This window comes from Tachypleus tridentatus, chromosome 7, assembly GCF_004210375.1.
Source record: "Tachypleus tridentatus isolate NWPU-2018 chromosome 7, ASM421037v1, whole genome shotgun sequence".
NCBI classification, from domain to species: Eukaryota; Metazoa; Arthropoda; class Merostomata; order Xiphosura; family Limulidae; genus Tachypleus; species Tachypleus tridentatus.
The window spans coordinates 121,319,473-121,334,524 of record NC_134831.1 but is presented as its reverse complement, the minus strand read 5'-3'; the positions used below and the strand labels follow the sequence as shown (position 1 = coordinate 121,334,524).

At 33.1% G+C, this 15,052-nt stretch overlaps 2 protein-coding genes across 5 annotated transcripts in view; one reads left to right on the top strand and one right to left on the bottom strand.

Annotated features, from left to right (window-relative positions):
• The window catches only part of LOC143256501 (voltage-dependent L-type calcium channel subunit beta-2-like), a 31,625-nt gene extending 21,251 nt beyond the window's left edge, over positions 1 to 10,374 (top strand). Inside the window, 1 exon segment of the mRNA XM_076513800.1 lies at positions 2,077 to 10,374. Within this exon segment, the coding sequence (XP_076369915.1) occupies positions 2,077 to 2,268 (192 nt within the window). The 3' untranslated portion in view covers positions 2,269 to 10,374.
• LOC143256502 (potassium voltage-gated channel protein Shaker-like) overlaps positions 1 to 15,052 on the bottom strand; it is a 729,617-nt gene that overhangs the window by 196,875 nt on the left and 517,690 nt on the right. The window lies entirely within an intron of this gene.

Sequence of the window (15,052 nt, the reverse complement as noted above, 5' to 3'; positions counted from 1 at the left end):
AATGTGGCCTGATGACAGTTTTAAAAAGGGTTGTTACAATCTGTAATGTGGCCTGATGACAGTGTTAAAAAGGGTTGTTACAATCTGTAATGTGGCCTGATGACAGTTTTAAAAAGGGTTGTTACAATCTGTAACGTGGCCTGATGACAGTTTTAAAAAGGGTTGTTACAACCTGTAACGTGGCCTGATGACAGTTTTAAAAAGGGTTGTTACAACCTGTAACGTGGCGTGATGACAGTTTTAAAAAGGGTTGTTACAATCTGTAATGTGGGCTGATGACAGTTTTAAAAAGGGTTGTTACAATCTGTAATGTGGCCTGATGACAGTTTTAAAAAGGGTTGTTACAATCTGTAATGTGGCCTGATGACAGTTTTAAAAAGGGTTGTTACAATCTGTAATGTGGGCTGATGACAGTTTTAAAAAGGGTTGTTACAATCTGTAATGTGGGCTGATGACAGTTTTAAAAAGGGTTGTTACAATCTGTAATGTGGCCTGATGACAGTGTTAAAAAGGGTTGTTACAATCTGTAATGTGGCCTGATGAGAGTTTTAAAAAGGGTTGTTACAATCTGTAATGTGGGTTGATGACAGTTTTAAAAAGGGTTGTTACAACCTGTAATGTGGCCTGATGACAGTTTTAAAAAGGGTTGTTACAATCTGTAATGTGGCCTGATGACAGTTTTAAAAGGGTTGTTACAATCTGTAATGTGGCCTGATGACAGTTTTAAAAAGGGTTGTTACAATCTGTAATGTGGCCTGATGACAGTTTTAAAAAGGGTTGTTACAATCTGTAATGTGGCCTGATGACAGTGTTAAAAAGGGTTGTTACAATCTGTAATGTGGGCTGATGACAGTTTTAAAAAGGGTTGTTACAATCTGTAATGTGGCCTGATGACAGTTTTAAAAAGGGTTGTTACAATCTGTAATGTGGCCTGATGACAGTTTTAAAAAGGGTTGTTACAATCTGTAATGTGGGCTGATGACAGTTTTAAAAAGGGTTGTTACAATCTGTAATGTGGGCTGATGACAGTTTTAAAAAGGGTTGTTACAATCTGTAATGTGGCCTGATGACAGTGTTAAAAAGGGTTGTTACAATCTGTAATGTGGCCTGATGAGAGTTTTAAAAAGGGTTGTTACAATCTGTAATGTGGGTTGATGACAGTTTTAAAAAGGGTTGTTACAATCTGTAATGTTGACTGATGACAGTTTTAAAAAGGGTTGTTACAATCTGTAATGTGGGCTGATGACAGTTTTAAAAAGGGTTGTTACAATCTGTAATGTGGGCTGATGACAGTTTTAAAAAGTATGCAGTATGGACTGACAGGAGTGTGAGTTATTATCAGCTGCATTGTGGTAGGGTGAACTGATGACAGCTGTATAGAAAATTAGTTGCTGTACTTTGACTGTTGCAGTTTCCATGACAGAGTATTAATTGTAATAATAGTTATAATAAGTATTATATATGCAAAAACGACTCGTTTGGGTTGATAAAATATTTTGCATAGAAGAGCAAACAGCGTTTCGACCTTCTTCGGTCATCGTCAGGTTCGAGATCGAAGAAGGTCGAAACGTTGTCGCTCTTCTATGTAAAATATTTTCGCAACACAAACGAGCCGTTTTTGCATATATATTTCTCTACAAGTGGGTTTTCTCGACATCACTGATTATAATAAGTATTATTGTAGTCTACAGTCCGGACTGTTTTGAGTGTTAGCTTGAAATGTTGGAAGCTCCTATGTGACCTTTTCAAGTTCCATTATAAACTGATGACAGCAATAAAGGCTGATTCAAAGAGAACTTGTAAACAAATCACAGTTATGTAAGAAACATTTTTACGTTTGGATATTGGTTGATTAGTTAGTGGTGTGGTCTGTTGGATGTTTCTTTGAGAACTGGTAAAAATTGTAATATGGATTGTTTGAGAGCTTGGAGTACAGACTTGTGTTTTGTTGATTGCTACATCTAACACTTTTGTAGTGGTCCTTTTATTTACAGTGCATTGTTAATAACTATATTGAATTAGATTTTGAGATTATGAACTTCGTCTTACGTGTATACATTTAATTTTTTGTTTTAGCTGTCTTCATCAGACCTAAAACAACAAGCTGAACATTACCATCACCTTCCGTCTGGAAGCCACATGAATGATTCTTGTGTCACTGAAGGCATTTACCAGGATGTTAGGGTGTTAAAGAACGATATCATGCTAGGGAACGTGAGTGGGCACGAGATCACGATCCTTACTACGAAGAGTATGATAGTATGCTAAGTCATAAGTCAGAGTATGGTGAACAACTCAGTGAAGACTTGAGAGATTATAATGAACATGACCACGGTGACAGAGACTACAGCTTTCCTCACTGAAAATGGAAGTACCTCAAACACATTTTGAAGGAGATTTGTATTTCACCGTTCTAGTGAAACGCAGAATGTGTCTTCACTGTTTTTAACGATTTCACTTGTAAGAATATGCATTTAATTTTACCTTTCTTGCAAGTACCTGTTAATGGTGGAAAATTGTTGATCAGTTGAAGAAATTCGTCCAACTTCCGAAGGTAGTGTAGTACAGTTGTCATAAAACATAATTATCTGTATACATAGAAATGTCAGCTTCAGTACATAACTGAAGCCTCATACTCTGAATGTATTACTGAATATTAATGAATCATTTGTGCATTCATAATTTAAAAACAGGTTGAAGGAGTGTATTAAAGTATCACTAACTTTACAATAAATATCTCTAATATTAAAGATCTTTAGGCCTAAACATAAATTACCTACTTTTATGTATATTCTGAAGAAGCAGAACATTCGGGTAGAAGCTGGTTTGTGTAACTTGTATTAGTGAAGTTTGCCCAAAACTGAATATTTTTTTATTAGCTTCATATGCTTAGTTGAAATTAAGAGTTTAAAATCATTACATATACTTTGTTCGTGTAATAACTTATAGGTAAAAATGTCCACTTAGTTTGTGGGGTTCAAAGTAAATGTGATTTTTTACCCAACTGATTAATTAATAAACAAGTGACTGTAGGCTCTCATATAATTAATAAAATTAATATTTTACTGCAGAACAAAACAATATATTTGCACTAACCTTGAAATTTGCTGTTGTAAGGGTTTCTTTTATTATTTAAGAGGAAGTAGTGTGTGATGCAACATCAGTTAACAGTGTAAAAAAAACTGGATTAATCTCCAGACAGAAACATCTTCTGAGGTAGTTTATCTTCTTACATTTATGGTTATGATGTAAGATACTCCTGAGGTTACTTTGTCGTTTTTTTTCATCATTTTTAATATTCAGTTGGGATTAAAGCTATAATAATATAAATATATTTTCATTGTAGTCTCTAACCTCCCATGGAGATGAAATAATACAATGATGTATGAATTCACATGAGCTATTTTTTTCTGAAATACAGGAAATAGAAAGACAGTATTCCTGTAGCATATAAATATTTTTGAAGATAACTAAGATATATTTATTGATAATAAATATTTAATTATTTAAAAAGAGGTTTTCAAAATTTCTCTTAAACAGAAGATTAGCATAATTTAATGGAGAAAGAAACATATATTACCACCAGATGGCGCTACATATATTAAATTTCAAGAGGTCTTCTCGTGTTTTGTAATGCACCCCTAACATTATTTCAAAGAAATAATTTACTATTTTCATCTCTTACTTTTAACAATTTACTTATTGAAATTATTACAATAATGCGATTTTAGTAAAGATATTTTCTTACAAACGTGTTGTTCATCTTGATTTTAATTGCATAAAAATAATACTAAACAAAGACTGTTTGGGGTAAATGTCTATTTTTGCTAACTTTTGTTCATGGGTATGGAACATGTGAAACTGTTGAGAAAAGTTTAAATTTGATGTAAAAAATATAAACATGTAGGGAAAAGGTTTTACTAACATGTTGCTAGTAAAACGTTGTATGAACTTGTATGTTTTTGTTAGCATTTGTTGGGGTTAAGGCATATTTGAGTTATAAGATGCGATTGTTGTGAATGCATAGTGTCTTGGAGATAAATCATACACATTACAATAAATTACATATAGGTAAATTATTGATAAGACTTTTGAGTTGCTATACTGTGGTAATATAAAATGAGTAGATGATGTGAAAGTATTACATTTTTTTTTCATGTATATCATATTTCATTTAAAACTTGAACTAATTAATACTGTACACTCTTGGGTATGTTCTTGATGGTCATTAAAAATCAAACTTTTAAGAAAAATACTTAACACAGTAGTTTTATGTGCGTGTTCATGACGTTTGTACACAAAATAATATTTTGGGAATTTTTATCATAAAATAACTTTTTGTAAGTTTCGGTTTTAGATTAGTTGCGATTGGTGCAGTAATATTGCTACTTCAAATTTGCTAAGCAGTAATAAAATTTACAGTGTTTTACAGAAATCGATTTATGTCATTAGGTTATAATGATATGATATAAAAGTATATACTTGTTTAAGTATGCTGTACATCAGCCATACATGTAAAACCAATAACCACAGAAGGCAACTGTGTCAAATGTTTTGATTTAAACAGGTTCTTGTATAAAAAACAGTAACATTGAGATAAATCATAATTTATCTCTTAATAAAACCTTATTTAACCTTTATTAGTGGTAAGTTTGAGAGTTGTTAACACTAAAGTTGAGTGTTGATTTTCTTGGTGGGCAGAGACAGATTGCTCATCTTGTAGTTTTGCACTTAGACAACAAATAAACTGGTTTTAAGGCACCAGGTGTTTCATATACCAGATGCCCATTGTGTTTGCAAATATGATAGGAGAAAGGTTGTGTTATTTTACATATTTCTCCAACATCCTGTCTTTCCATTGTAAAAAGCAGGACAATTTTAACAGTACTGTCTTTGCAACTTGTTCTCTGTCATACTGTGAGTCAAATAAGGAAATTAAATTTTTAATTTGAAAGCAAAGACATGTAGAATTTATTAGATGTATTTTTAAAATAATTCTTTGGCACATGACCAAAATCACTAATTTTGTACATTGGTGAGAATTTAGTTTACAAAACTGATGCTTTCAGTTCTGAGATACCTTCTGTTTCGGGCCAAGTTATTTAAGAGTGTGTTATGTGTTTTACTGTACTTCTCAGATTAAATTCAGATATTTCAAATCATGTCATAATTGTTATTCTCAGATTGACAGAGAAAAATTTAATAGATTAAGAGTCCTTTTTTCAGATGTTTTCATATCGTACATTTAAAATGTTCCATGTAAAACGTGTTATATATGCTAACATAAAGAGAATTTTAAGTTTTATTAAATAAAACATTAACTATGGATACCTTAATGATTTAACTCATTCCTTCTCAAATATTCTTTATTATAAGGTCACTTATTTAACTTCATTTTGTTGAGTTTTCTATAACAATAGGATGCTAAACAATTATTATTGAAAAAACATTATTTTTGTTGCCGGTTTTAAAGTAAAATTAATTTAATTATGTCCTGTGTCATAACCACTATAGGAAAATGAAAACAGCAACTTGTCATGGATTCTCACGGATTGAATTGGTTATTGTTTATGTAAAAAGATACAGTAAAATGACATATTTTAGCACAATGAAAGGTAAAATATATAGTATAGTTTACAGCCAACTAGTTTCAGTAACACAATTACCACCATCATGGCAAGTGTTAGCTTAGTGTACAAACCACTACCCCTGGTGTTGTTGGTAATTATATTACAAAAATAGTGAGCTGTACCTGTAATAAATATTTTACCTTTTGTTGTACTAAAACAGTTTTATTTTGACTCTTAATATAGTAGCACAATGTGCTTGAAAATAAGTTTGAATTACTACGTATTTTCTTCAACTTGAAATTGAAATTGCCTTTCAAGTCTATATTTGTGATAAATCTAAATCTCTTAATGCCTTCACTAAAACAATTTATATTACTTGCATAACTTTTGACAACTGTATGTACATCGACTTTAGCAGTGTATGAAACTGAAGTAATGTGGTGCATTTGTAGTTTATTGTTTGTTTAAAAATTAATTAGTTTTTGTAGTGAATTCAAATGGATATATCTTATCGTGCTCGTAACACAGATAAACGATTATGAACAAGTAATTGCATGGGACTTTACTTTTTATATTAAGTTTCAAGAAAACTGTAGAGTGTATTCTATGTTTTCTTCCCTATAGTTAAAAGTTGATATTTACTTAAGTCTTCAGAATACCTGAAACATTGTGCTTAGTTCTGCTTGTTAAAGATTCTGGTTTTCACTCTCATTCAGTGTTCTGTAGTTTTAACAATTTTCAGTGCTAATATTAATTGTGTTAAGACTAATGCCCACGTATATTATACGTTAAAAATAAAATTGTGTTTAGTAGGTAGTTAAACTTTTTATTAGAATTTTAAATGTGTGGTTTATATGATCATTGATATGTGATATAAACCCAAGATTTCTCTGTGATTTTTTCTTCTCACAACTGACTCCAAATGATGCAGCTTGAGAGAAAATCGTGATATTTGAATAAAAGAATACAAGATGATATTACTAACTAAGATAATATTTTCTTTACAATTTCTGTTGCAACAGTTCTTATACAGTTTTGTAATACTTGTAATTTAGGGTTAAAAACTGTTGTCATGAAGATAAATTTGTGTAGGAAAAATTAAGAAATTTTATTACAGAAATTAAAGTTAAGCAGAAAGTTAATTATCTATTGTGACATTTTTATGGGACTTTGATTAGCATATTTTTTATTGTTAGTGATTAATTTTAAATGTTAAAAGTTGACGTATAAATGCGAACATTTTTTTTTTTTAATAGTGAGAATGAAATTGTCTTTTATATAAATACTGGGATCATTATGGAGTGTTTTATTCATAAAATTACACTTTATCAATGTGCTTACATCTCATTACCCATGTGACATTTTAGTTTAAAAATATATATATTTAGTCATTTTCATAGAAGTGTACTTTGATTACATTTAAAAGCCTATCGCGTTTTTTTTTATTTGGAACTTCACACTTCATTTTCCTTGAAAACGTCATGCTTTTCTTAGATATCCCCTAATAAATTTCTAAACATTAATAAACGTAAAATAAATGTTAGAGTGATGTTCATAAATGCTATTTTTGCGAACTGTTAAATGGCCTTTTTGTTTCATATTAATTATAACATATGAACTTTTCTGGAATTTTTTATACTTTGGACATGGATATTAATAATGTTTTTTACAGCAACCCAATCCTAAATAATATTAAAGGATTTTAGTAAAAACTAGGTTAAATATTTCAATAAACGTGAAGCCAAAGTTATGCAGGTTAACCATTGATTTTATTATATCCAGTTCTTGTTTACTGGTGTTGAAATTTGGCAGCATATGGTAAACGTCAACATGTTGGAGCTTGTGGTAAATTTCTGGTTGTTTTCGTTTGCAAAAGTTATTGTTATTATTTGTTTAACAGAAAAAAAAAGTATTGTTGAACTTGACAGCGAACGTTGATTATGAATGTATTGTGTATTTGAAAGCAATAACAGAATTTTCGTGAATATTTCTCATGGAAGGTTATGTATGAGCTGTCCAAGACTGTTGTTAAGTGGGCGAATAAAATCCAGGATATTTCGGTTAATGTTTGTAGATATAGGATATCATTTATTTGTATTATAATATTATTGCTTAATTTTAATATGAAACTCTAAAAGCTTACAGACATTTTTAAAACTTTAGATTAAAAAAAATTATAAATGGAGGCGCTATAGCATCGATCCCTTAGCATTTTGGCTACTGATTGTAGGTACAGTTCCTTATAGGCGTCTGCGGGGGAACCAGAGGTGCATTGGCCCCTCAAAATGACCCCCCCCCCTTCCAGGAAACTTTGCCACTCCAAGAATAATTTTCGCAGAAGTCCATGGTGTTCCTCCTTTTTATGTCTAATTATTAATTACAACATACACCCTTATATTGAGTAATATTACGTAACTTGTATTTGTGAGACACAAATATTCAGCAGTATTAGTATGTTCATTTTATTTTTCAGATAAAAATAAAGTTAAAAATGTCATTGACATCTTGCTAATTTACGATAGTTTTGTGCGGAATATTTGCTATTTAGACACGTATTTCTGTAATAGCAATTAATAATATTATAACTGTTAAATCAAGAGACTAGACAAATATCTAAATTGAAATTTGTTAAGAAAACTCAATCGTGAAATGTGCTGAAAGGTTTAACATTTTTATTGAGTGGTATTCGAAAAATTTGTATTCAGTGAGCAACAGTTAAACAATCAGGTTTTGTAGTATTACACGATGACAATTCGAAATGAACGTACCAGTCACTGTTTTATTTTTTTAAAGTGGCTTAAAATACTTTTGCTATTTATGGCAACAAAGAACTCTTGTTTAAGTACGAAAATACCATTGGAGACACGATAATTTTAAATATATTTCTTGAAACTATATCATTCTGAAAGTCATAGTTTGACAAATTATCTTTACCATATTAATGTTTTATAATAGTAGTTACCAGGGGCGTAGATCCTGGGGGGGATGGAGGGTATACATCCTCGCCTTTATTTTAGGTGGGGGGGGTATATGGTGCATACAATCATCCCCCCCGTACAGTTTGGTGTGTTGCATTGTTTTATTGCATCATAGGCCTACAAATTGTGTGTTTGTTCTTGTGATTGTCGTGTTCTTACCAATCGAATAACATAATTAGGCCTAGATGTAGGCTTTTTCAGTAGCCGAAACGTACATCTTTAATATAGGCGTGCTCTTAAGCTTTTCGATCTAAGCGACAGTTCGTAAGTATCAGTCAGTAGGCCTAAGTACACATGCAAGTATCGTGGCAACAAGATTACTCTGTGACTGCATGTTTACAGCTTTCAGGTTACCGTAATCAGAGATTACCAATTTGGAAACTGAACAGTCCACATAAGTGGTTGCAAAAATCATCCCCCCCCCATCGGGTGTAAAAAATCTACGCCCCTGGTAGCTACAAGTGTTTTTATTCGAGTAATAGTATTTGTCTTTTATCGATTGCTATTTACTCTAAATCATTTGCGGTTCAATAATTCTCAATTTTCAGGTTCTAAAATGAGTTATAACTCCTGGAAGATGAACGAATAATTGTTATTTTATATTTGATTTTGGACATTTGCGTTTTTAACTTCTAAATGAAATAATGCCCGCTTTCTTGTGGTATGGTTATAACAGAGATTTTGACATTTGTAAATACAATAAAATAATGCCATTGTATAACAATTTTCTATTTTCTCGTGAACTGTTGTGAATATTGTTGTTTGTTAACAAAGATTTAAAATACATTAGTCAAGACAACAATGTTTGTATCCGGGACTTATCTTTGTGTACTATTCATTATTGAATAATTTTTAACATGACGTTCTTCTATTGTTTTAAATCTTACAGAGAAGAAAACAACAACTGAATGTTGGTAACAATGTATTTTATGTAGGTTTGGTTAAATTGACAAATAATTGGTATGAAAGTAGTATGCTAAATTCTGATAAAACTGATTTTCAGTATACTAATATATTTTATTTCTTTGTTATTTGTTTATAATTGTAGTCGAGTGATTTGAGGATCGACCGTCAGTGGAATTAAACGTTTTTAGGACTACTTGTCAAACCAGATTTATATGTAAATTTATGTGTATATATTTTATTCTAATGAACGCGTTAAATTGCAATATATATATATGTTGCACCTCTTTAGTTCAAGGGCCCCGTCGTGGTCTGGTGGTTAGTCTGAAAGTCGTAGGTTCTAATTCTTGTCACCGAACATGTTCGCCCTTTCAGATGTAGGGGCGTTATGTTGTGTGGGCAAACCCACAGTTCATAGGTAAATGGTTTCCAAAGAGTTGGCGGTGGTGAGTAGCTGCCTTACCTCAGTCTGTCACTGCTAATTTAGGGATAGCTAGCGCAAATGTCCACGTGTAGCTTTGCGCGAAATTTAAAACAAAAATTGCGCTAGAGAGGTGCATTTACTTGGAGCATTATTATAGATTAATTAAACTTTACAAACTGAACACGATGTAACTTCAATCTGATCTATTTTCCTTTCGTCTGCTCAGCACTTTTCCTGTTTATACATTTATACTTACATATAAACTGTTAAGCCTAAGGCTCTTGCCGTGTAAATACTCGCATATTTTCTCATATTCAGACTGCCTTGACTACTGAGAATGCTCATTTCATGCGTTATTATAAATATTGTTATTAATGAATAAAACGACGACTAGTAATTACTATTATTACATGTAGATGTTTTCAGGGAGGTACTCCCGTGATGACGTGTTTTTTGTTTGTTTGTTTGAGATGAAAAATAAAATGTTTACCAGAAACAATATTGCCATTGTAATTAAATGTTCAGAAGTGTTAAAACACACGTCTATTATAATTTAATATTATTATTACTTGCAACGTTTCCGTAAGGAACCCTTTGCCAGGTGTTATAAACAGTCTTTACATGGGAAAAAAAAGGCTTAGACAAAATTCGTTGAAGGGCTAAAATATACGTAGATTCTATATACACATTAGGTACGGAACTGCGTGGAGCACGTTTAACAAAAAATATTGTTAGAAAAAGAACATTGTTGAAGTTGTTCGACAAACAGTTTTAAAATGGAAAACGTGTGTTAAAGTGATATAAACTGGATTTTAGAAATAAAGAGGGCGCAGAAAAGTAGTAAGCATAATTTTGAAAAATGATTTAAAAAAAAAACGTAATTTAATAAAATGAGAAACCGGTGTACGCGGTGTTAAATTAACACGGATGGTAGAGATACAAAAACTGTAAGCATATGAAAGAATAACATTCACTAATCTAGTTAAATAAACAAACTAAGAATGTTTTAAAATTAAGAACTGGCGCAGCTACGTCACATTCTTTTTAAAATATATTCAATTAAATTATTTGAAATAACCGGTATAAGAAACTCGTAAACATGTAGAATTACTCACGCACTTTTCTCTCCGTTAAACTGCTTTTATTTGCAATATTTCTGCCCTGTACTTACCAATTTTAAAGCAATGTTTCACAGATAAATGAATTATATTTGCCTTTCAAATTTTGAAACGCATATTAGAGTAATTTACACTCCAGATAAATATATGTAGTTAAACCAACGTTTCGTCTAATTTTCCAGCGTAAGATTACAGGAAAGGCAACTAGTCATCGTCTCCCACCGCCAACTATTGGGGTACTCTTTAGTGGAATTGACCGTTACATTATAACGTCCCCGCCCTACGGCTGAAAGGGCAGGCATGTTTGATGTGATGAGGATTCGAACCCGCGACCTGCAGGTTACGAGTCGAGCGTCTTAAGTACCTGGTCATGCTGGGCCCATTTTGAAGTGACACGAGAGAGAAAGTGTTTCTAACTAAAACCCGAGTTTTACATATTTACCCATTTTGTAGAAAAACAACTTGGTTGTTATCAAACAATACATTGTTATGATACTTCACGCCCTCTTCCGGATATATAAATCGGGTCAGCAGTAAATTCACAGATCGAAGAGATTAATATCCGGGGCTTGATTCCCTGCAGTGGACAGAGAGCATACAGCCCATTTGTAGCTCTGCTCCCCCCCAAAAAAAAAACACAAACAAAAACGACAACAGTGGAGATATAAACCAGCATTGGAGAAATATGAAATACTTACCGCTTTACATTTCCACCAGACTAAAAACGACCAAAAAAACAACAACATTAGAGACGAGGAAGGCCACCAAAATGGCTAAACATTTGCTGCAATGACTTTTAAAATAATTCAGCAAGGTCTGGACTACAACAAGTGCCTGCTCTATGTAACACAACTAAAGTCACAACACTTTCGCTTGTTAATTTCTGTCAATTTAAACTCAACGAATGAACAAGTTTTATTGGATTGGGGTATTAAGATGTAACAATGTAATATTATTTTAATCTAAAGATTTTGTTACAGAATAATATATATTTTATTCGCGCCCATGGAACAGTTATCAAAACTTATCTTTAGCAGTGTGTTTAGCTGTAAAGCCAAATATCACCAGTATAAAGTATAGTATAAAGAAGAGTACATATTTACGGAAAGTGCTCAGATATGAACATGCGAAACTAATTACTAAGCAAACACATTACAGACGAAAAGACCTTTCGAAGACATCCACGAGCGTGAATTTGGATAAAAGAAAGTGAAAATACGTTCAGAATGGTGTGTTTCTAAGAGCTGTGAACTTCGTAGCTTATAAGGATGTTCTGGCCTTCTTTCTTATTGCAGTTAAGAAATTCCTTGCGTTTATAGAGTATGGTTTGTCAGAAAATGGTAGGTTCACATGACAGTAATATAAAAGTGGCTGGTTTACTTGGCAGTAATGTCAATGACTAGCATCTTCAGAATGTGATAGATTACCATGACAGTAATTTTTATAGTTAGCATATTGTCTCAGAAAGTTTTAGGTTTTAGTGGATAATATCTTCGAAAAGCAATATAGCTTCACCTGATGGTAATTTATTTTTTAAGAGCAATATCTAACAGATATGATTTTCAAAATATTACACCAGTGTTAATGGTGGTGGTGGTAAAATTCACGATCATCTCAGGGACTACGTTTCCATTGTTGCCAAGATGTCAAGAACCGAAAATGTTATAACATACAGAACGTGCGTCTGACTAATCTTACTGATATAATCAAAATATTTCTTTTAATCTAATTACAACGAATTAGATTTTGATAATTGTTATCACAGTTAATATAATATTTATGTAGAGACACCTTGCAAATCATAATCCGTATGAAGTTACCAGTGAAATGTTCTTAGAACTTTACGAATGATATTTTGTAAAACGCCCGGCATGGCCAGGTAGGTTAAGTCGTTCAACTCATAATCTGAGGGTCGCGGGTTCGAATTTCCGTCGCACCAAACATGCTCGCCCTTTCAGCCCGTGGAGGCGTTACCATGTGATGGTCAATCTCACTATTCGGTGTTAAAGAGTAGTTCAAGAGTTGGCGGTGGGTGGTGATGACTAGCTGCCTTCCCTCTTATCTTACACCGCTAAATTAGGGACGGCTAGCGCAGATAGCCCTCGAGTAGCTTTGCGCGAAATTCCAAAACAAACAATTCTGTAAAACTGGGGAAGGTCCTAAGATATGTTTAGTGTTTTGATGGTAAACATTTAGTTTTTCGCTACCTGTATAACGAAAATAACGAGGCTTAACGTCACAGGGCCATGCGTAGAAATAATAATTTACATTCTATTTGGGATGTGTGTGCTCTGCCCTTCACAGGTATCGAAACCCGGTTTCTAGCGTTGGGAGTCCGAAGAATACCACTGGGCGGCTTTTTTAATAAACAACATTAAAATTCTTCTGTTCGACATTTAAGTATCAGAAAACCAAAATATTAGCAATGAATTCTAAAAATAATGCCTATTCCTGGACATGAACCAAACATATTGGCATTTTTTAAATATAAACACTGTGTATATATATATATATATGTATATTTATAAGAATGAGGCCCGGCATGGCCAGGTGGGTTAAGGCACTCGACTCGTAATCCGAGGGTCGCGGGTTCGAATCCTGGTCGCACCAAACATGCTCGCCCTTTCAGCCGTGGGGCGTTATAAAGTGACTGTCAATCCCACTATTCGTTGATAAAAACATCGCCCAAGAGTTGGCGGGGGGATGGTGATGACTAGCTGCCTTCCCTCTAAATTAGGGACGGCTAGCACAGATAGCTCTCGTGTAGCTTTGCGCGAAATTCAAAACAAAAACAAATACTTCGGTCTTTATCATTTGCTTTGATGGAGTTTCGCTATATCAACATCAATATTTTCTCTGTATTAGAATTAACATGTGTCCCTCTTAAGCACAACACTACATAATGGCTTATTTGTGCCCTAACTTTGAGGGGACGTTATAATGTGACGGTCAATCCAACCATTCGTTGGTAAAAGAGTAACCCAAGAGTTAGCGGTGGGTGGTGATGACGAGCTGCCTTCCTTCTAGTCTTACACTGCTAAATTAGGGACGGCTAGCGCAGATAGCCCTCGTGTAGCTTTGTGCGAAATTCAGAAACAAACAGTCAAACAAACAAATATATGAATGAAGTAAGATATACTGTTTAATACCCGGATGACTTGTGACAAATCGTTTTTATTTTTGATTTACCTAATTCTGTGTTATTATATTGCCAAAGATACAGATACTTTAGCAACACGTGTACACAAAATGTATTATTATTGTTAATACTTAACTATCGTAGATAAAGTCTGGCATTATGGTTAGGGCAATAGACTCGTAACATTCGTGTCGCAGGAGGAAAACCAGTCTCCAAACATAACCAGAATTTCAGACGTTTGTTTGTTTGTTTGTTTTTTGAATTTCGCACAAGGCTACTCCAGGGCTATCAGTGCTAGCCGTCCCTAATTTAGCAGCGTAAGACTAGAGGAAAGGCAGCTAGTCATCACCGCCAACTCTTGGGCTACTCTTTTACCAACGAATAGTGGGATTGACCGTAACATTATAACGCCTCCACGGCTGAAAGGGCGAGCATATTTCAGATGCAGAAGCGTTATAATGTGATGGCCAATTCCATTATTCGATGACAGAGAGTAACCCAAGAACTGGTAATTCTGTTATAAAACAATGTTTTATATGAGATAAGATGGGGAAATGGATGTGGTTTAAGACTCTACTAAAATGGATGTATGTTGTTGTTGTCTTTTAACTGCAGGTGTAAAAAGGTTTATTTGTAAGAATTATATTTTTAACCCACGTTGTTCTGATGTGTTAATGTAAAACAAAAGTTGAAGTATCACATTATAATACGAGGTTTTAATATCCTAAAGGTTTTCCACTAAATTTAGTCAGTTTCTTTTAACTCTGACTTCCAGATTCCATTAGCCTGAGTCTGCTGCATATGTTCTTCTTATCAATGTTAGAGAGATGTTGTAAGAGAAATGTAATGTTACTGACATGCAGACCGTGTGAAAAGTGTTTCTTACCATCTGTAAATTGACACGACGTATAGATGTGGCT